This window comes from Chelonoidis abingdonii, chromosome 9, assembly GCF_003597395.2.
Source record: "Chelonoidis abingdonii isolate Lonesome George chromosome 9, CheloAbing_2.0, whole genome shotgun sequence".
Classification (NCBI taxonomy): Eukaryota; Metazoa; Chordata; order Testudines; family Testudinidae; genus Chelonoidis; species Chelonoidis abingdonii.
The window spans coordinates 60,700,672-60,721,390 of record NC_133777.1 but is presented as its reverse complement, the minus strand read 5'-3'; the positions used below and the strand labels follow the sequence as shown (position 1 = coordinate 60,721,390).

Genomic DNA, 20,719 nt, shown 5'->3' with positions numbered 1-20,719 from the left:
CCTATTAGGTAGAGGAGTAAAACTACGGTATATACACATTCATTAGCCCATTCGTTTATAAGACGACCCCCGAAGATGGATAGGTAAAAATAGCAAAAAAACTGCATGACCCTTTCATAAGTCGACCCTATATTTCAGGGGCTGGAAAACTTTGGCTCCCAGCCCATCAGGGTAAGCCACTGGGGGTTGGGACATGTTGTTTAACTTGGAGCATCTGCAGGCATGGAGCCCTTCAGCTCCCTGTGGCCACAGTTCGCTTTTCCAAGCCACTGGGAACTGCATGAAGTGGTGCCACTTCCCACAGTCCCCATTGGCTGGGAATAGCAAACTGTGGCCACAGGGGGCTGAAGAGCTCCATGCCTGCAGACGCTCCAAGCAAGCAAAACTACAATGTATTAGATCAGAGATTGGCAACCTTTGGCACGTGGCCCACCAGGGTAAGCACTCTGGTGGGCCGGGCCAGTTTGTTTACCTGCTGCGTCTGCAGATTCGGCCGATCACAGCTCCCACTGGCTGCAGTTCACTGCTCCAGGCCAATGAGGGCGTCAGGAAGTGGCGCAGGCCAAGGGATGTACTGGCTGCCTCTTCCTTCCTTACCCTGGGGGGCCACGTGCCAAAAGTTGCCAATCCCTATATTTGATATTCAATTCAATGATTCCATAGAGTTTAATATCATCAAATTTTGGTGTAGATCTGTTTATAAGCCAACCCCCGCTCTTTGATGAGTCACTTTTTTACCAAAAATATTTGGGTTATGAATGAGTATATACGGTACTAAGGAGGCAACATGCAAGTCATCTAGTTTCTGAGTAAGGTGATGGAATTCCAACAGTGATGTTAACTCTGGACCTTACTCCAGCATGTCATATTACTAGCATATATACTCCAGCTGCTGAAACTGAGCAGGCTTTGTTTCAAGTCCCTTCAGAGGTTGATAACTGCAGTGAAAGGATGGATCTTCCTTATTTTAGTCTTCTGGACACTGTAAAGAAAGAGCGAGGCTCTACTTCTACATCTCTTTTTTGGGAGGGGAGGTGCACAGGATATCTTTTGCACCTGACCTTTCCCTAAAAATAACTTTACCTTCTGCGTCTTTTCCTGTTCAGACTTCCCAAGCAGCCACAATATGAAGTGACAGTTGCACTGCTGTCCACAGGATTCTGAACTGCAGAAATTAAGGGTAATGTGTACTACGGGGGTGTGATTTCTAAAGCACGCTAATATGCTGCAGATTAATTGGTGTGCGTAAACCCCACTAGTGGCTCACTAAATATTTAAAGTATCTTAAAGCACATCAGCAGGATCTAATACAGGCCAATTAATGCACAACACATTAGTGCACTTTAGAAATCACACCACTTAGTGTGTGATACCCCATTGTGTAGACAAACCCCACGTTGAGTACAGTGTTAGCTAGTAAAGCAAAGAGCAGCAGCACTGGAAAAGCCAGTCTACAGACTCACAAAAATACTATCAGTTTACATTCAGTTCATATATGGAATGGCATCTTCAAAATCAGAAGGACTAGAGATGTAAGTGAAAATTCTAAAACTCAAAAGTTCTGATGGCTTAGCACACCTTACCTCCCTGGCTAAGCTTCTTTTAATGGTATGGGGATTTTTCAAAATGCATCAGGTTACAACACAGTTGTCTCCAATCCCTGACTTCGCCGTCTTAGTAATGTAAATTATTTCTCTCAAGTTTACCCCACACGAGAGGAAATGCTAATGGTATTAATATCTCCTGAAAAATGTACTGCTGTAAATTTAAGTACAGTTCTGGAAATGTCCTTCTGTAGTGTCCTTCTGTAGCACTTTTTGGTGGTATTCTAAATAGCATGATAGCTAGAACAGAAGCTAGATTTGAGACCTCAGGTAATTCAATGCAGATGCTACTTCAGGTCTCATGGAAAAAGTCTTGATTTACAAAAACAAAGTGAGGAAACATGAAAAAACATTTTATTTGGCGAGTAGGTCTAGTATACCAAGATTATCCTTAAGCCTCTGCTAGAAATGAAGTTAAATGATGGATGCTCTTGGTTTGAAATATGGATTCTAGCTCTGACAAAATAAAAAAAAATTATCTGAAGCTAATTAGGACTCGTATTCCCCTCTTAATTTAAGAGTTTCTCAGTACAGTAACTACAAAGTGATATTACGTAATATTTGCTATAAGAAATTTGGGTAAGAATTGGCTTTTGGGAAAATAATTTGAAGATTTACTATTCACGTTAAAACAATTGGAAAAATATTGCTATCTTACATTGGAGGAAGTTGACTGGCCAGTGGCTGGACTCCCAGAGGTAGTAAGTCTGATATTCAATTCTTCTGCCAGGTGAGACTGCATATCAGAACTGCTCTGTGGCAGTAGTGTTTGAAGATTCTGATTGCTGTACATAGTGGCCTCATCTTCCGTTATAACTTCCCAGCTCTTTTTTTCAGGAGAAAAAAAGAAAAAAAAAAGTATATTTTAGGTTACAAAACCTCAAATCAAACCTTTTGACTACAGGCAAACACTGATTTGTATTTTAAACCCATACAGTTTTTACCTCAGGAGAATCTCTGTTGTCTAGATTTTCTGCTTCCTCTGTTATCTGTCGCCGATGGGTAAATGCATGCTGTGCCTCCAAATGAATATTACCATTGTCAACATCAGCGAGATTGTCCCTGAACAAAAGCAAGCAATAGTACAATAAACAGTACCAACAGTAAAGTTTGTAACAGACCAGACTAGGAACAAAACCATTGCTTATGGCCACTTTTCCCAATAGGAGTAGCAACCAGAAGCTACAAAATGAACTTAAGTTCAGGAGAAAGCAGAAGAGTAGAGAGAAATAGGGAGCAGAAGGAGGAGTCAAACAAAGGAACAAAACAGCAAAAATATTTTAATAGTTCATGTGCTGGAAGGAGAGATTATGCAAACCACATGAGAAGGATTTCAGGTGACTGCTACTGGTAAAGAGGAAGCAGTATTAGAGGCATGAAAGAAATTTCTTCTCCATGCACAATCATTATTAGTCTCTGCTGAGACTATATGTATTTCCTGCATAATGGAAACTACTTGTGAATATTCGTCACTTTGGAAAATGGACTGAGTACTGTGCAAGTTGAATTGCTCACCAGCCAAAGTATAACAAATGTTTTTGATCATTATAGTAAGTCTACACTGTAAATAGAAGGTGTTAAGTTGGGTTAGCTAACTTGCATTATTTAGCTGGCTCAAACAGCAGTAAACTAAAACAGTTTAGCTAATCAGACTTAATACACTTTTTATTTGAAATGTGGACATACAGAAAAAATTAAAATGAAAATCTCCACTACTAATTCCTGAGCTATTCATTCCTTGACTTGCAGTATTGTACAGAATGACAAAAATGAATTGCCAGTCACAGTAAAGTATACTTTGAATCTTAAAAGTCAGAGGACATACTGAGCAGTTGGTCTTTTCCATTGTGTTCTTCTAGATTCATGGTTGACATAGTAGGTCCTACCAAGGATATCTTGTCTTTCTTCCCAGCCTGGAGGTAGAGGAGGAGATTCCTGTTGCTGCTGGCAAGCAGCATCCGGTTGGTCCAATATAATCCAGCCAGGCTATGAGACACAAGGTTAATAACTAATGAATGTTAAGTACCTTTACTTAGTTAATGTTAAACCTGTAAAAGGAGACATGTCCCAGTATATCAAGCCACTGTCCTCTTATTCAATACCTTATCAAAAAATCACATCTTCTGTGATAAGTATTAAGCTATCTTCACTCCTGGATTTTAAGTGCATCCCTTAGACTTCCCAATATAAAATGTCTACAGCACATGGATTGATTTTAAAGTATTTTAAGATGGCAATCAGCACTAACAAAATGTTAAGTGAGATGTAGGGAGGAGTACAATCCAGTTCCACTGTAACAATTCTCACACCATTTAGCTTTCCCCATGAAGTCCTTGATAATGCATTTTATTAGTTGTTTTTCAGTGTCAGCATGTACATAGCATGGGCCTAGCCACTTTAAAATGTATTGCCACAAACTAAATTTAAACTTGTATGGACACAGAGAAGTGAAGGAGCAGTATCTGTTTTTATTATTTGTATTACTGTAGCACCTTAAGCTTAATCCTACTTAAGCTTAATATATATAAATTTGTTATTTTCTGGTTTGGGAATAGGAAAGACACTCACTGGATTTTAAAATTAAGGAGTTTCATATGCAAGGGTCCATTCCATAAATCTGTAGTAGATGTATCTGCTTAATGTATGGGTTTCATAACAGAAACTGTTTTATCTACACATGCAGAAGTGGTGCTGTTGAAATAGCTGTTTAAAGAGTTGGGGAAAAGACCTTTACATCTAAATTGGATGTAATTACTAAATAATTAGAAAATAAAATAGCTAAAGAAAGAAAACTCTCTTCCACTGGATAAAGTTCAAGTTTTTGTAACAGAGCAGATCATCATTATGATGACTGGTTAACAATATTACATAGGAAGATGGAAATACTGGAAAATGTTATTCCCAATCACTTATAGACACTAAAGCTAGAGGTCAGCAAATATTTTTGCTTGTATCATCATCATCTGTTGACTTAGATTTTTACAACCGCTGTCTGTTTTCTGCAGAATTACAGCTATATAAAGGTGAGAAAAATTTTTAAAAAAATGATGGGAATGCTTTAACATCACAATTAAACAAGACATGGTACAGGAATTTTGGATCTCCTTCTGATACCAAACTAACTGATTTATCAAATTTCTACAAGGTTGCTTGCAGCTTCATCATTTTTAAAAGATTTTTTTATGCCTAACAACTTTTATTAGCTAGAGTTACAAGAACAAGTCAGACTATATGCTCTTCAGCACCAAACAGTTTTCTCACCTCCAGGTCTTCCACCTGTTCTGTGTTTTCTTCTTCAGATCCATTGTTTTTAGGTAAATATGTCATTTTTAATCTTAGGTGACCTTTAACTCTTGACTTGTGACTGCAGAAGAGAAAAAATTGTTATTTTACAATGATATTAAATAAAATCGTTACCATTTTGTCACACTAGTGAAAAATACAAGATTATTTTTGTAACTTTTGCTCAGACTACGAATCCTATACAGAAAAACCATGCAATCTGATTTAAACAGTCTGAAAAATAATCTGTACTTTTTTTGCTATCAAAGCAATGGTAATTGGCATCTACTGTGAAAGTTGCTATTGGGATACTTTCAAGATAAAATAGAAAGCTTTGAAATAATCTTGAAATTTTGTAACACACAAAAAGCTACCTAAAAGACCCAAATATTTAATTAGGAAGCCTACTTAGTTCTGTTATCAAAAATCTCTATAGAGTGGATGTCTGAGTACATCAAGTATCAGAGGGGTAGCCGTGTTAGTCTGGTAGTCACCCATGAAAGCTTATGCTCCAATATATCTTGAATACATCAAGTTTACCTGATTATAATCCTGAAAAAGTAAGTTTCTTGGGGTGAGGAAGAGTAGTGCAACCAGAGAAACCAGTTACCAGATTTTTCAAAGGTAAATAGGAATTTGCCAGCTATCTCATTAAAGTATGTGACAAAGATTCTTTTGTGAAAATTTAGTTGAAACAGTTTTATTACTTCAAGTGTTATGGTGAAATAACATTACTGAACATTTACAATTATAGACACAGGTTTAATCTGAAGTGCCAAGAAATTTATAACTTCTATTTCAAAGTAATAACTAATTAGCAACAATTACACATTGGTAGTGAAATATTTCTACCCTCTTTTTTTTTTTTTTTTTTTGGAGTAGGCCATAATATTTATTAAGTGAACTGAAAAGGCAATTTCATTGTGCTCTCATGAAAGTTTCCACAACGTGCAATGCAAACTGATAAAAAACTAAGAGGTATACCACCACCATCACCGATAGCCAGTGTTTGAACTACTGTTTAGCGCAGACCACACTGGAAAACTTATATTTAGAGGAACACTCAGTTCTGCATGCCTACTTTTCTCCTCAAAAACCTTAAAATTACCTTTTAGTAGTTAGCGCTATGCTGCAGTAATACTAGGAATGTGAAAACATTTTTCATATCAATTTTATCTTTTTGCTTTTCAGAGAATTAGCTAACCTGGTTTATTGATTGTTGAGGTCAATTTGAGCACAGTTCTGAAAATGGGGTTAGTTAATTTGCCTACTGACTGGCTGGCTTTACAGCACTTCTGGATCTGTGGCACTGCCTTTCCATTGTACAGCACTGTTAAACTCATGTCTTGGAGAGACTATTGAGGTAGATTTGTGAACAACAATAGCAGCACTTGAGGGGATTTTACGAATGCAGCAAGTGTGGATTTTTCATAGGTTTGCAAAAAAGAAAAATATGTATGCCTTTCCTAACTCTGAAAGGAAAGTAACTTGGAGACGACATTCATTTACTCTTTTGAATTTGAAATACTACCCTTACTTCCTAGTTAGTTAAAAAGAAACGAAGATTCCACTACAGCACAAAGACTTTCTAGCTATATTTTTAAACAGAAATCAATTGGAAAAAGTTAACATCCATATTTCCTTAAAAAGTTTGTGTTTATTAAATGTAGGCACATTTTCAGCAATAATTAAGCAATGTTCAATTTTCTGTAGCTTAAGTGCCTACATGTAGAAAAGAAGATGAAAACTGTAGTGTTTGGGTCAGGGATAGAATAATAAGGTTCACACTGTTTGTGTTTTTAAAATTCCTGGCTTCCGTAATATATACTTATAGGACTAAATACTTTTTAAATGAAAAAATAAATTATATTTTTAACTGCAGTCAAATGTAACTTACTTGGATTAAGTCACACACAAAAAAGAACATCGTTTCTAGATTAGAGGAGAATACAGTTGACAGCTAAAATGGTTCAAATATGGTATAATACTGGGTAGTGATTTTACGATGTCATGTATAACAGTTACAAGTGGACTATGTTATTATTTTAGCCCCAGGAACTTTATCTCACATGCTGCTGAAAAAAAAATGTTATAATTTAAAATTAGTCTTCAGAAATTTAAACAAGTGCCAACATTGATTTATTATTACATTAATATACTGCTTTATTGAGGTGCTGGGGAAGGGGCTACTCCCCGAACCCCACTGACTATTACTAAACTAACTATACTATCAAGGAAGAAACGTATAACTATACTCACACACATATGGAATTATAACTATATACATGATAATGAACGAGAAACTACGAGTAGCTAGGGGGCGTGGAGGTCAGCTAAGCCGCACTCCACTGTTCCAACGATCGACACGGGCGGTAAGAAGGAACTGAAGGGTGGCTGGGTGGGCTGAGGTATATATCCAGTGCCATAGCGGCGCCACTCCAGGGGGTGCCCAGCCGACCCACTGAGTGTTGCTAGGGTAAAAAGTCTTCTGACGAACGTGCACGCAGCGCGCGCGCATATCTAACTGGAATGGATATGAGCACTCACTCGAAGAAGAATATACTGCTTTATTGAGGTGCTCAGATACTATGGTGACACAAAAGTACATAGAGAAGCTACAGTTCATAGCACGTTACAGTTTGCACAGGAAAGTTAATATTTTAATTTTTTTTTTTTTTTTTATATTTACTGACCTTCTTGGATGAAGAACAAAATCTTTAAAGGTGTATGGTCTCTCCATATTTGGATTTTCTGTCTGGAATGAAACAATGTTTGTTTGTCAAATCTAATTTGTAAAATCAAACATTTGCATCTTCAAAAATATTTTAAATCTAAGCCTCTTTTGCCCCCCACTCCCAAGAGGGCAGACATTTTCTTCATGTAACAAAAAGATTTTAGTAGAATAAGATATTAATGTCTGAAAAAATACTCTGACCTTTCTCCCTCACAGTATAGTTTCTAATGCTTGGGGGAAGCGGGAGCAGGGGAAGTTTGAGGCAATTGTGTTTAGCCCGGAACAGAGGCGATTTTCAAATACTCCACATTTAATACAAGTGCTACCATATCCTTCCCACACTCAATATTTTACCAATAAAAAAAATATAGGTCAGATTTAATAATTGCATTCCAGCTCTAGTGCCAGAGAATCCACAAAACAGCAAACAAAACATTATGAGTCCTTGCAAGTCTCTGGCTTCTCATGCACATAAGTGAATCTGACTCACAAGAAACCACAAGGCACATTACATATTCAGCTGTAATTTTACAGCAATGTAGCGGAGGTCACAGGTACACAGAGAATTTTTTTTTTTCGTTCTACCTTCTGCTAGATGCAAAGGGCCATCTTAAAAACATTACATCTATAGTTTATTCTTTAAAAATCACAACATGTAAGTCACAGCTAACACTTATTCTGTAACCATTACAATAAATGTCTGATTTTACAGTGCTATGTGATAATGAAAGTGAGAGACTTAACTTTGAATTTCTTGCCTGACACAAATGTTTACCAAGTGATAGGTTGTTCAAAATTTCTGGGGAGTAATTCCAAACTAGTTCAATAATAATTTTTAATCATTTGTATCCTATGCTTGGGGGAGAAGGGAATGTACACATGTACTGTATCTGTACCCCACTAGTCAAAAATGATTTTACATGGAACTGTTCCAGCTTTAAAGGGGGGGGGGGAAAATAGTACTATCTATCCAGGCACGTACTTCAAAAAAAGCCCCTGTCTATTGTGTATCCAAAGGCGTCTGGCTCCTTAGCAGATTTAGCGTGAATGCTGCATGCCCAAATAGATCCAGAAACTGATTTAGGACAATGTAAACAACACAATTAGAAGAAACAGATTTCTGGATTATATGCTAACTAATCAGGCTGACAAGTGCAAAACTTTATTAGCACTAATCGATCGCGGGATATGTATTGGGGGAGAAACGTGAGTGAAACTGCTTATGTATTATTTTCACATTTTATAGTGTATATGTATCTATATCTATTCGCAATGCATTTACACATTACTTAACTGATAGATAAGGAGTATTTATGGTTATGTAAGTACTTGGTTATGTCAAACAGTCATTTCCAAAAATATAACGTCTCCTTGTTTAAAAGACTTGTAACAAGGAATCGTTGCTCTTGCCTTAAAATTTTATACTTTGATTTACAAGAGGTCAAAATACATAGTACAGGGATGCTTGCACTTCTATAATTTGAAATAGTAAACATAATTCAAAAGATCATAAAACAAATCTCAAAAGGAAAACATTTTTTGATCTCTAAATTCTAGGATTTTACCATTACCAAGCCTAGGATTTCAGGCAACATATAATATCTTGTTAGGCCCAAATCTAATAGCGTGGGTTCAAAGGATTTTCTGAATCTGGTATCTTTTGCACTGATGTTCTGAAAGAAAAAATGTTTCTCTCTGATACTTCAGATATTTAAGCTAAATTCAAATGCCTTCTATCAGTATAAATTAGGGATCTTACCATTAGATAAATGATCTCAAAATTCTGAAATTTTAGAATTGCACTCAGCTTGAAGACAAATCATCTTTACCCTCAAATCCTAAACACAATGCATATTTGTGTTTAAAATGTTTGCAGAATCAGAATGAAATCTGTGAAACACATTTACAGAGCTCTAGACCCAGTGAAGTACTCCATTTAAGTTAAAAGAGAGAATTTTCTAAAGTTACAATATTCCCCGCAATATCTGCATTACAGAATTGTGGGAATGCATGAAAATACAGAAGTTGACTAGAAACTGTTTTCCATGTCCAAACTGAGAAATGCAAAACGTGTAAAGTAAATTAGCTGAAAATAACTTAACATGGAAAAGAACATCAAGGATTAAACAAAGTAGCATCTAGGTGCCCCTATCATGGACAAGAACGTCATTGTGCTAGCTCGTGTACAAACAGAACAAAAGGACAGCCCCTGCCTAACATAAAATAGGATTTAAAAAAAAAATGTTGAAGTCAAACTCCACATTGGGTTAAATTTGCATAAATGGATATCTAAACTGCATATGTGAACTGGATAATTGCACAAACAACAGTTTAAATGGCAAACTACATATATGAAAGTTTAATTTCATGTATATTTATAAGCATATTTTTGAAAGTTTTTTATCTCAAGCGTAACCAATTATGGCAGACTATTATCAATATGAAGATAATGTAACAGTATAACAGACAACTCTATTCTGCTGCACATGGAAATGATTTCCAGCTTTTAAAGACATTACAGAGCAAAAGAAGTTCATTACACTGGTAAGAGGAATTTCAGATGACTAAAACAAGAAGTTGCAACTGTTTGTTGCAATAAGACGACCAGAGGGCTTTTCTAGTGCAGTAGTTCTTTGCAGTATGTAGGAAAAGCTACCATGCTGTTATCTTTTCAGAATATCCAATACCTATTGCCCTGAAAATCTCATTACTTCTGTTAAAGAAATGATACAGTATTAAAAAACAACCCGTTAGCAGTCTCTGAAAGTAAGAAGCATTCTACCATCACTTTTTATTAGGGCTGTCAAGTGATTAAAAAAAGTAATCACGATTAAATGCACTGTTAAACAATAGAATACCATTTATTTAAATATTTTTGGATGTTTTCTACATTTTCAAACATTTATTTCAATTACAACACAGACTACAAAGTGTAAAGTGCTCACTTTATTTTTGATTACAAGCACTGTATAAGATCAAAAGAAACAGTATTTTCCAATTCACCTAATACAAGTATTCTGTGATTCTTAGAATGTAGTACAATCTCCTTATTATGAAAATTGAACTTACAAATGTAGAATTATGTAAAAAAATGCATTCAAAAATAAAACAATGTAAAATTGTAGAGCCTGCAAGTTCACTCAGTCCTACTTCTTGTTCAGCCAATTGCTCGGACAAACATGTTTGTTTACATTTGCAGAAGATAGTGCTGCCCGCTTCTCCTTTACACCATCTGAAAGTGAGAACAGGAGTTCTCATGGCACTGTTGTAGCCGGTGTCGCAAGATATTTATGTGCCAGATGTGCTAGAGATTCGTATGTCCCTTCATGCTTTAGTCACCATTCCAGAGGACATGCATTCTTGTTTGTCTTAGCAATTGGCTGAAAAAGAATTAGGACTGAGTGAACTTGTAAGCTCTGAAGTTTTACATTGTTTTGTTTAAGTGAAGCTATGTAACAAAATAAATAAAATTAAAAAAAAAAAATCTACATTTGTAAGTTGCACTTCCATGACAAAGAGATTGCACTATAGTACTTGTATGTGGCGAATTGAAAAATACTATTTTTAATCATTTTTATAGTGCAAATATTTGTAATAAATAATGTACACTGATTTTAATTACAACACAGAATACTATATGAAAATGAAGAAAAACATCTAATATATTTAATAAATTTCAACTGGTATTCTATTGTTTAACAGTGTGATTTAAAGTGTGATTAAATGCGATACTTTTTTTAATCACAATTAATTTTTTTGAGTTAATTGCCTGAGTTAACTGCGATTAATCAACAGCCCTACTTTTTAATGTACAAATCAGCAACTGCAGAAGTCAATGAGGCTTATTCTGAGTGCATCTGTATAATTCACTTTTATGCAAGTTAAGTCTATGCATAAGTGATTTGAGGGCCAGATCCTTAATTCTATGACTATTACTTTGTCCTAAATCAGCATAGTTCCACAGAAGTCAGTGCAGCTACACTGGATTTACACTCACTGAAGACATAACCCTAAAACTTGAAGTTTGCCATTCGTAATGACGATCAGACTATACCGTGCTCTGTTATAATAAACTCCATTTTGCATTCTTCCTTTTGTTTATTCATTCTTCACTAGAGGAGCTGGCCAACAGCTCCTCAAAAACAAAGGCCACCATGTCCTACACAGCACTGCAACTAGTATTCTGAACTCAGTTTTTCCAATAGCAAAGTATCTTCTTTCTAACTGGAACTTGAGAGACAGGCTTGTGCATAGTTCTTGTTATCCCAATAATACTTTCACCATGGTATTCTTTTGAGGGTAGTTTAGTACTATTGACATCAGTAATAGATCAGTTCTGTGTTCTGTATTCCAAAATACTCATCAAATTTAGAGCTAAGACCATGGATCTACTGGTCTACAGAATTTTAGAGCCAGTTAATTCTCACCTCCCATAGTTGTGGTATTTGCATTTCATAGATGGGAAGAGACACAGGATAAAGTGTCTAACAGCACAAAATTTGAGAATTCTTTTCACCTTCAAGGTGAACAGGAATGCACTATTGTATTTGCTATATGGAATGCATTCCTTTTATTCACAGGTAACATTTAAAGAACTAGATCTTGACTAGATCTAAAGAACCGTAAACATGCTTTTAACTGGTCATTGTGGATCAGTCAACACGTGGTTGCTAAGAATCTTTTTTAAAAAGTGGTTCAGCAAAATTATTATATTTTCGGTGTGACTGGGACAAGTGGGGATGGGAAAAAGGGAAAATCATGAGAAAGAAAGGACTAGGAATGAAGAGGGAAAAGGAGCATAAGAAAAATTAAGTAAAGGCTAGGTTTATGCATTTTAATATGTTTCTTTCTTAAGTGAAACCCAATTTAACCTGTCAACCTTTTCTTTGTTTGAATAAACTGGGAGTTGGGAGAGTCCCATCTCTTATCCTGAGCCTCCAAAGCCTCGAGGGCCTGCAGCATTTTGTAGCCCTCAACGTAATTTTGCCTTACTTTAAAAAAAAGAAAGGAAAAAAAAAAGGTAGTGCCATTGTTTCTCCTATTTGTATTTCTATAAGTATTATAACAAATTTTTGACTATGCAGGTGCAGGTGGTCTAGTATTCTACTGCTGACTCTGATCACTTTGCAGTGTAGATTATTTATTGCCTTTAGATAGCACCCAACTGCCTCAGTGTTGGTGTCTCCTTGTATTTTGGTTTTGTGCGTTTGTTTAAGACAGACCCTGAGTCAAAGCTTATAATCGAATGAGTGTAAGAAAGATGTCAGTTACGCAGTCAGAATGATAGCTGGCAAATGTTAAATCCAGTCTTATTTAAAAAAAGAAAAAAGAAGTGTTGTGGGCGAGCAAAGGAGTAGGAAAAGGAAGTACACGTGACATTGAAGAAGAGGAAAGCAAAGGCTGGGAATGGAGAACACAGAGTTACAGAGGAAGATGGGTGAGAAAAGGTCAAAACAGCTAATCAGCAAAGAAGAATACACAGAGTCCAAACTGAAAGAAGAAGGGAAAAAAAGTCTGATATCACTTGTCTTCAGAGACCTGTGGGAACTGCTGTTGCTGCCACATTCCCATCAATGGAAATGTCTCCCCTTGCGATGGCACCACCTCAAACATTGTACTTCCTGCCCCATCCTATGTGGCTAGGATTACTGTGAAGCCTGGTGTCTTTTTACCAAGTTCAACACAGCTCATCAAGGTAGGAAGAACAACTGCTCTTGGCTGGGTTCTCTGTCTTAGTTTTCCCACTTTTAAATGGCTGCTTCAAGATTTCTTTAGCAATTTGTGAAGTTTTCTGATCCTTGGATGAAGGCACTACACGCAAGTGGAAACATTAGTCATTCTAATTTATTTTCCTCTCATCCCCAATTTTGCTGCATAAGTTTCCTTAAAGCTGAAGGTTTGGAAATGGATGAAAAACTGCAGAATAAAAAATGTACACAACTAGGTTACTTTAAACTTTATTTCTTCTTACTGTGTCAGTTTTCTGTCTGTTTTCAGCAAAAAAGTATTTAAAAATAAAGATGTTTAAAATTAAGAGGAATCAGAAAGAAAGCCTTCTAAATGTCCTCTGTACCTTACAGGAAACTAGAATGAGAAATAAGAACAACATGAGTCAGTCTAATCTTTTGGGTATGAACATCAAACCTCAGTTTCTTCAGGAATAAAGAGTAAGATAACTCATTTATTAGTAGAAGCCCATATGTAAGCATAACATTGTTTAGGTTGCATTATTTTAGTTCTAAAAGATCTGTGCCAAAAGATTAGAAAAGGCAGAATTTAATAAAGTCTATTGATGCTATATCTTTGTCCCAATGAATAATATATAATTGTGTGTGCCAACAGGATTGCTTTATGTCATCTTAAATACAAACCGGTAATTGATGAAGAGGAACATCCACTTGACCTAGGAAGTCATCTCTTGTCTGGGGAAAAAAAACAACAAAACAATTAAATCATGAAAAATGTTATGTAGCAATAAACCCAGAAAATATTGTCTCTAGGGCTTTCCATGAGCTAATACTGCAATGCATTCTAAGAATTGGAAGTTATCTTATGTAATGTAGATTGTATAAAACTCAGAAACAAATGTTCACTACCCTCTCTTCCAATACCCTCCCTCAAGCCTGACATCTTTTATCATACCTAACGGAAGCACTGATTTAAAGGACTCTTGGAAATCAAGCCACTTCCCTGGTCACCCCCTCAATGAGTAAAAACTGATGGGCTCTTAGTATACACATCAGCACTTGAAACAATTATAGATGGGGTTGATAGCACAGCCTATTAAGGTTACCTGATACTTCCAATTACAAGACCCTGTTTTCAGTTTCTTATAACTTTGCCAAATTTTAACTACATGGGCTGAAAGCTTACATTCCAGGTGTCTGCCTCAGGCATAAATTTACTGGAAGATTTCAGCAAAAACAACTCAGCCATTTCTAAGAATGAGCTTAGCGAAAAATATGTTTTACCCATGTTCAGTTTTGGTCACCTTTTCTTTGAACAGCTTTGGAGCAAGGATTTGTAATTTGACAAAGCCCACCCACTTCCAGAGATGTGCCTTTTGCCATCCCATGAAATCCCATACAAATCTGACCGGGGGGGGGGAGGGAGGGAGGGGAATCCATTGGGATAAAGCTCAGAGACTTTTTTTTTTTTTAAGCAGCAAACAACAATTCATTCCTCAGTGAGCATGCTCCATCTCTTTACAGGTTCTAGTGCTAACCAGACAGCTCCTATAATATCCCCACACATGAAATGAGCATACTCCTCCAGCCCAGGAATAAAGCCAAGCACCACATAGGAACTCTGTGACAGAGGTGGGGATAGAATCCAATTCCAATTCCCAGGGCAGCATTCAACTGCCTTAACCATTAGACAGTGCTTTCTTTCTGTACTTTCTTTACACTGGGTCTACTTTTATTCTTAACTGAATGTTAGTCATGTACCCTCCCATTGACAGAGCAAGTATCTATTGAACTCAAATATCCAATAAGCATGCTTCGATAACCTAGCCATGCTCAGCTATGAGAACACAATGAATGATGCACGCTGATTCCTGAAGCAGAGCTAGTCACCAATGCGCATAGACTGTTTATGCTAGCCTCAAACCTCCCTCCCAAAATGGGAAGGCCAGGGCGGCTGTAACCCCAGACACCTGTTCATGACATCCTCCAACTGAGTGCAGAACTCACAACTTAAGCAATACATTTCATCTAGAACAAAAAAAAACAAATACAAGTTTACACAATTAGTCCTCAGCACAACTACTGAAGGATATGAAACAAAAAACTGTCCAATTCAACTAGCAATTATTTCATATAAACAAACAATGAAGATTAATATGGGGCTTGCTTTCTGGTATTAATGCCTTTCCTGGAAATATAAATTGAGTATTTTCAATGTCATTTTAACACTGGTAAATCATCAAATCATAAGCAAAAGTGTCAACCTCATGAAGTAATTCAAATTCAGGTCTTTTAAGTTTGGAAAAAAGTTCTGGCTACATCACAAACTCCTGTTATTCTTGCTGGGAAGAAATTTTCAAGAGCACACACTTAAGTTTTCCAATACTTTGTTCCCTAATCTATTTGATTTTCCAAGAAGCTGGAGAAACTGCATTCATCTCATTAACTTTTACTGTAGCAAGCTAGTATTTAGACTATTGTCCTGCAGGTCTGCAACATTAAAAGCAGAGAGATGTTTGGTTTGAACTCAGCCTCCTCTTAACCTCCGAGTTTCCTTATTACTGTGGTTTACTATTTTGGCTCTCATTTTAGAGAGGCTTTCAAATATTAGACTGTGTGACAACTCTCAATGTTCTAGGTGGAGTAGAAGTGTACTCTCAAACTCCTGCTCACTTGCAGTTTTAACACTTGTAGCTACTTTACTCTTTAGAGACCTCTACCAAAACTGAAAATGTCTCAGACCAGGGGCAAAAACTAATCAGAGACAGCAGTGATAAAAACCAACAAAACTTTTCAGCATTGTAGAAATGAGAAACAAACATCTGCAACCCCAGTGGAGTGATGGTGTATTGCAGAGATAGCTGCTCAACTTAAAGCTGTCCTGGACACCTTCTTGGAAAAACTGTAAACTAGAATTTAACCAACGCCCTACAGTTTAAGGAGAAAAACAAAACAAAACAAAACCTTAATAGATTCAATATGCCCACCACTTCAGTTAAGGGCAGACAGCTCTCAAAAGGGAGGCCTGCAAGCAAGACAGAGGAGAATCTATATGCCTGACATTTGCAAAGTAAGTGTAGTTATAGTCATGTTGGTCCCAGGATAGTAGAGACAGAAGGTGGGTGAGGTTAATATCTTTTATTGGACCAATTTCTGTTGGTGAGAGAGACAAGATGCTCAAAGAAGAGCTGTGTGTGGCTCGAAAGCTTATCTCTTATCAACAGTCGTTGGTCCAATAGAAGATATTAGTTCACCCAATTTGTATCTCTAATTTCCAAGTGAATAAAGCAAGGACTACTACATACATTTATCACATAAATTCGCACAACATGTTAGTATGTTGCTTTATGGAGAGTCTTTTAAAAAGGGTACGAACCCATTTCTGACCCTTCAAGTCACCTCTAACAAAGTAACTTGGAAAAGGCTGCAAAACTGGCTCAAATCAACTCACCATAGGGCTAACACATTAGTATGAGAACTGTATCAGATATGTTCCATACTTGTAAAGCAGCTCATGGCCTATTCATGAAACAAACTTTAAAGAGAAAGGAAGCAAATGCAACATAAAAACAGTATGAGTGCTGTGTGTTGAAATTCCATTGCTTGTAGAAATCTGCCTTTATTATGAGAATTGCTACCTGAGCTAAGTTGATTCTGACTATACCAGTCAGAAATGCAATTTACCTGAAGTTACCGAAGGGCCTAAGGAGAGACTCATGTTCCACTGGAATAAAATTCGAGGGCATAGACACTTAAGAGTATGAAAGGAAGGAAAGGCTTCTGGTCTAAATTGGGTTACTGTAGATCTCTAAAGCATGTTCAGAGATCCACCTCTTAATGAAGCAAGATTTTACTTGTATTAAAGCTTGGTAAAAACCCACAGAGCCCTTTATACTGTGAAGAGCAATTACATTTTAGGCAACTTGCTGGACTATAAGCAAGAAATTGCTATTTCCCACCAAGCTTGAACCCAGAATGTCTAGTTCAGACCATTTTACAGCTTCAGGCAGCTTGTTCAGATTTCAGCTTCATACACTATAGGCCAGAATTTTAAAGGTATGTAGGAGTCTAAAGGTGCAGACTGGTGCCTAAGCTTGAAATCAATAGGAGTTAGCTGTGTAGGCATTTTTAAAAATCCCATTAGGCACCTACATAACTTTCAAAATCTGGCCCTTAACCTAACTGCTATAAAACAATTTCATTTGGCGAGACTTGGAACACAAGATTGTAGGTGAAATTGCCACAAAAGTAAGACGACTGCTCAGTTTAAGAGGATAATGTGGAATATAAACAGGGTTCCCCTTCTCGTTTTGATATCATAAATAGAATCCAAAATGGTGACAAAGTAGAACATTGGGATGTAGAGGCTACAAATGCATAATGAAACTTGAAATTATGTACAGTAACTCCTCACTTAAGGGTGCAGTTATGTTCCTGAAAAATGCAAGTTTAAGTGAAACAATGTTAAACAAATCCAATTTTCCCATAAGATTTAAGGTAAATGCAGGAGTTAGGTTCAAAGGAAAATTTTTTTGAGGCAGACAAAAAGGCATTATATACTGTACAGTACTGTACTGTGATGGGGAGGTGCCCAGCAATGAGCTCCCAAAATCCTAATAACTGGTTCCCTACTGGGTCCTTGGCAGCACTTTGGCAGCGGGGGGGGGTGGGGGTGTCTTCACTCACTCTGGGTTTTCGGCAGCATTTCAGTGGCGGGTCCTTCACCCACAGCCAGTGAAGACACCCCCGTCACCCCCTCTCAATGAAGTGCTGACAAAGACCCAGTAGGGAACCGCGCAGTGAGTACAAGTCCCACATGCCTGTCTCCCCCACATCTGACCCCAACCCATATCCTGCCCCGACTGTCCCCCTCAGAACCTGCAACCCATCAAGCCCCTCCACCCCACTCCTTGTCCCCTGACTACCCCCTCCCGAGACCAGGGGTGAAAGTAAGTCCAGTGACTTACCAGTCCCCTGGGGCCAGCTCTGGCTCCCGGAAGGGGCAGGGCCTAGGGAGTCAGAGCCAGTCCCAGCCCACCCTGTAAAGTAAGTGCCCCCCACCACCCCGGGATGGTAGCAGCAGCAGCCCAGGCCTCCGGGGGCTATTTAAAGGGCCCAGGGCTTCCCTGCTTCTCCCACGGCTATTTAAAGGACTGGGGCAGCAGAGGCAGCAAGAGCCCTGGACTCTTGAAATAGCCCCTGGAGCCCCCCCGCTGCCCCTGGGTTCCGGGGGCACTCCTGCTTCTACCACCCTGGCCCTTTAAATTGGGACCAGAGCCAACCCCCTACCCAGCTAGCCCCTCTCCCCTGACTGCCCTGACCCTATCCACCACCACCCCAAAAGACCCCTGGAACTCCCACGCCTACTCTACCCAACCCACCATTCCCCATCCCCTGACTGCCCCCTCCAACCGCTCCCTGCCCCTCCTCCCAGCCCTGGTCCAGTCCCCTTACCATGCTGCTCAAAGCGGCAGGTGCTGCAGAGCTTCCCAGAGGCTCTGTGAGGTGGGGCGGGGGGGTGAGTGGAGGAGAGCCAGGGGAGCCTCCCCAGCTGGGAGCTCAGGAGGACCGGACAGGATGGTCCCGCGGACCAGAGTTTGCCCACCCGCTGGCCCCTTTAATAACTGATTCTTGTGAACTGGGAAGAACCGGCTCCAGCTCACTACTGGAGGTGCCCTTGGCTTACCCCTGGTGCTCAGGGCTGGGGGTGCAGAGTCTGGAGTTAAGGTGTGGCAGGGCGCTCAGGGCTGGGGCAGGCAGGAGGTGCAGAGCATTACCTAGGGCAGCTCCTGTTTGGTGCAGGGAGTGTGTAGGTGGCTCTGTGCAGAGCGACACTACCCCCATGGCCACAATTCGGGGAGCTTGCGCCCCCCCCCCCCCAGCAGGCAGGGCCATCCAGAACGCAGGGGCTTTAGGGGCTGCAGGGCCCTGGGCTAAGGCGGCCCCGGGCCTGCAGCTCTAAAGCCCCTTTCAGAATGCAGCCCTGCGAGCATGGGCCGGAGGACTCAAGAGGAGCAGAGGCAGCCAGCGGACAGAGAGAAGCGGCGCTTTCCCCTTCAAAGCATCACTTTTCTCTGGCCACTGGCTGCACAGCTGCCCGTGCTCCTCCTGAGTCCTCCAGCCCATGCTTGCAGTGCCAGGGCCCTGGGGCCCCCTTAGCCCAGGGCCCTGCAGGCCCTAAAGCCCCTGCGTTCTGGGTGGCCGTGCCTGCCGAGTGGGCGGGAGGGCAGCTTCCCCACTCGCGTGCTCCCTCCCAGAAAGTCCTATGGTCTGCCAAACAGCTGTCTTGCAGTGGGGGAAACGCTGGGAGGGAGGTGGAGAAGAGGAACTTGTGCAATGCTCCCTTGTAAAGTCAACCAAATGATGTTTTAAGGGAGCACTGCACAACTTTAAACAAGTATGTTCCCTAATGGAGCAGAGATATAACTTTGAAACAACGTTAAGCGGGAGGACATTAAGTGAGGAGTTACTGTATAACTTTCTTCTTGTTAAGCTTTTTGTTGTCTCATCATTTATATGCTTGATGAAGTTAATAGCAAAACGCTATTTAATAAGGAACTAAAAGACAGGAATTAGCATCTTAGTATGGTGGCTCTACAATATAAATGAAGGAAGCTATGCATTTTTATTTCAGAAGCTGGAAAAATCAGAGTATCTTAAGCCATCTGTTTAGTAGAGAGCAGCAGCTTGAACACTTGGGGTCTGTCTAGGGCTGAAAGTTAGTAAGGACATTGTATATATACAGACTCAGACTAGCTATTTTATTTAAAAACTTGTATGCTTTCTTCATGATGCCAAAAAACAAAAAGTTCAGTGGAAGGTTTCTCATCTAGTTTTAGAACCTGATTGGAAATCTGGCACTGAAACTTTTAGAGAAGAGAACAAAAGGAACAGTTTCCTGAATTTCATGCTAGATTTTCATACAAATGCAGCCATCCAATTTTTAAATTGAAGTGTTAGTTTGCAGTGGAAGGAAGGTTTGTTATTAAAAGGGAGACCAACTTAAAAAAATTATTTTCAAGAGATAGAGCTAGTAATTGTTTCAGGTATTATGTTTATCCCACACCAATATGGTTTTACAATCTTCCCCCCACTCTTTTTAGATTTCGCTTTCCCTTTTGAGCTATGTGATTTACATCCAGGGAAAAATGTGAAATGGACATACTGAATGCTGTCAAATGCAAATAAACTAAGAAACAAAATCAAACTCTATTTTTTTAGTCATACTAGTAATAGTAACCATAACAGACTACAGTGTTTTACACAACAGTTCATATTTTCAGACAGAAGTATCAGTTTAAAGCCACACCAAACTGAAATTGACAAGTACTAATGAAGATGAGGAATAGATCTTAGGAACTAGTGACACATATATAGGCTGGTACAAATTAACCCGCTACTCTCACACTTCA

General features: G+C 38.7%; 1 protein-coding gene across 7 annotated transcripts in view; it reads right to left on the bottom strand.

The window, feature by feature from the left end:
- The window catches only part of NEDD4 (NEDD4 E3 ubiquitin protein ligase), a 111,928-nt gene that overhangs the window by 23,591 nt on the left and 67,618 nt on the right, over positions 1-20,719 (bottom strand). For all 7 annotated transcript variants that reach the window (XM_032777638.2, XM_032777639.2, XM_075069595.1 and 4 more), the window contains 6 exons: positions 13,992-14,042; positions 7,580-7,641; positions 4,866-4,968; positions 3,430-3,590; positions 2,549-2,666; positions 2,263-2,430 (listed from right to left, as the gene is read on the bottom strand). In XM_032777638.2, the coding sequence (XP_032633529.1) occupies positions 2,263-2,430; positions 2,549-2,666; positions 3,430-3,590; positions 4,866-4,968; positions 7,580-7,641; positions 13,992-14,042 (663 nt within the window). The remainder of the gene's footprint in view (positions 1-2,262; positions 2,431-2,548; positions 2,667-3,429; positions 3,591-4,865; positions 4,969-7,579; positions 7,642-13,991; positions 14,043-20,719) is intronic.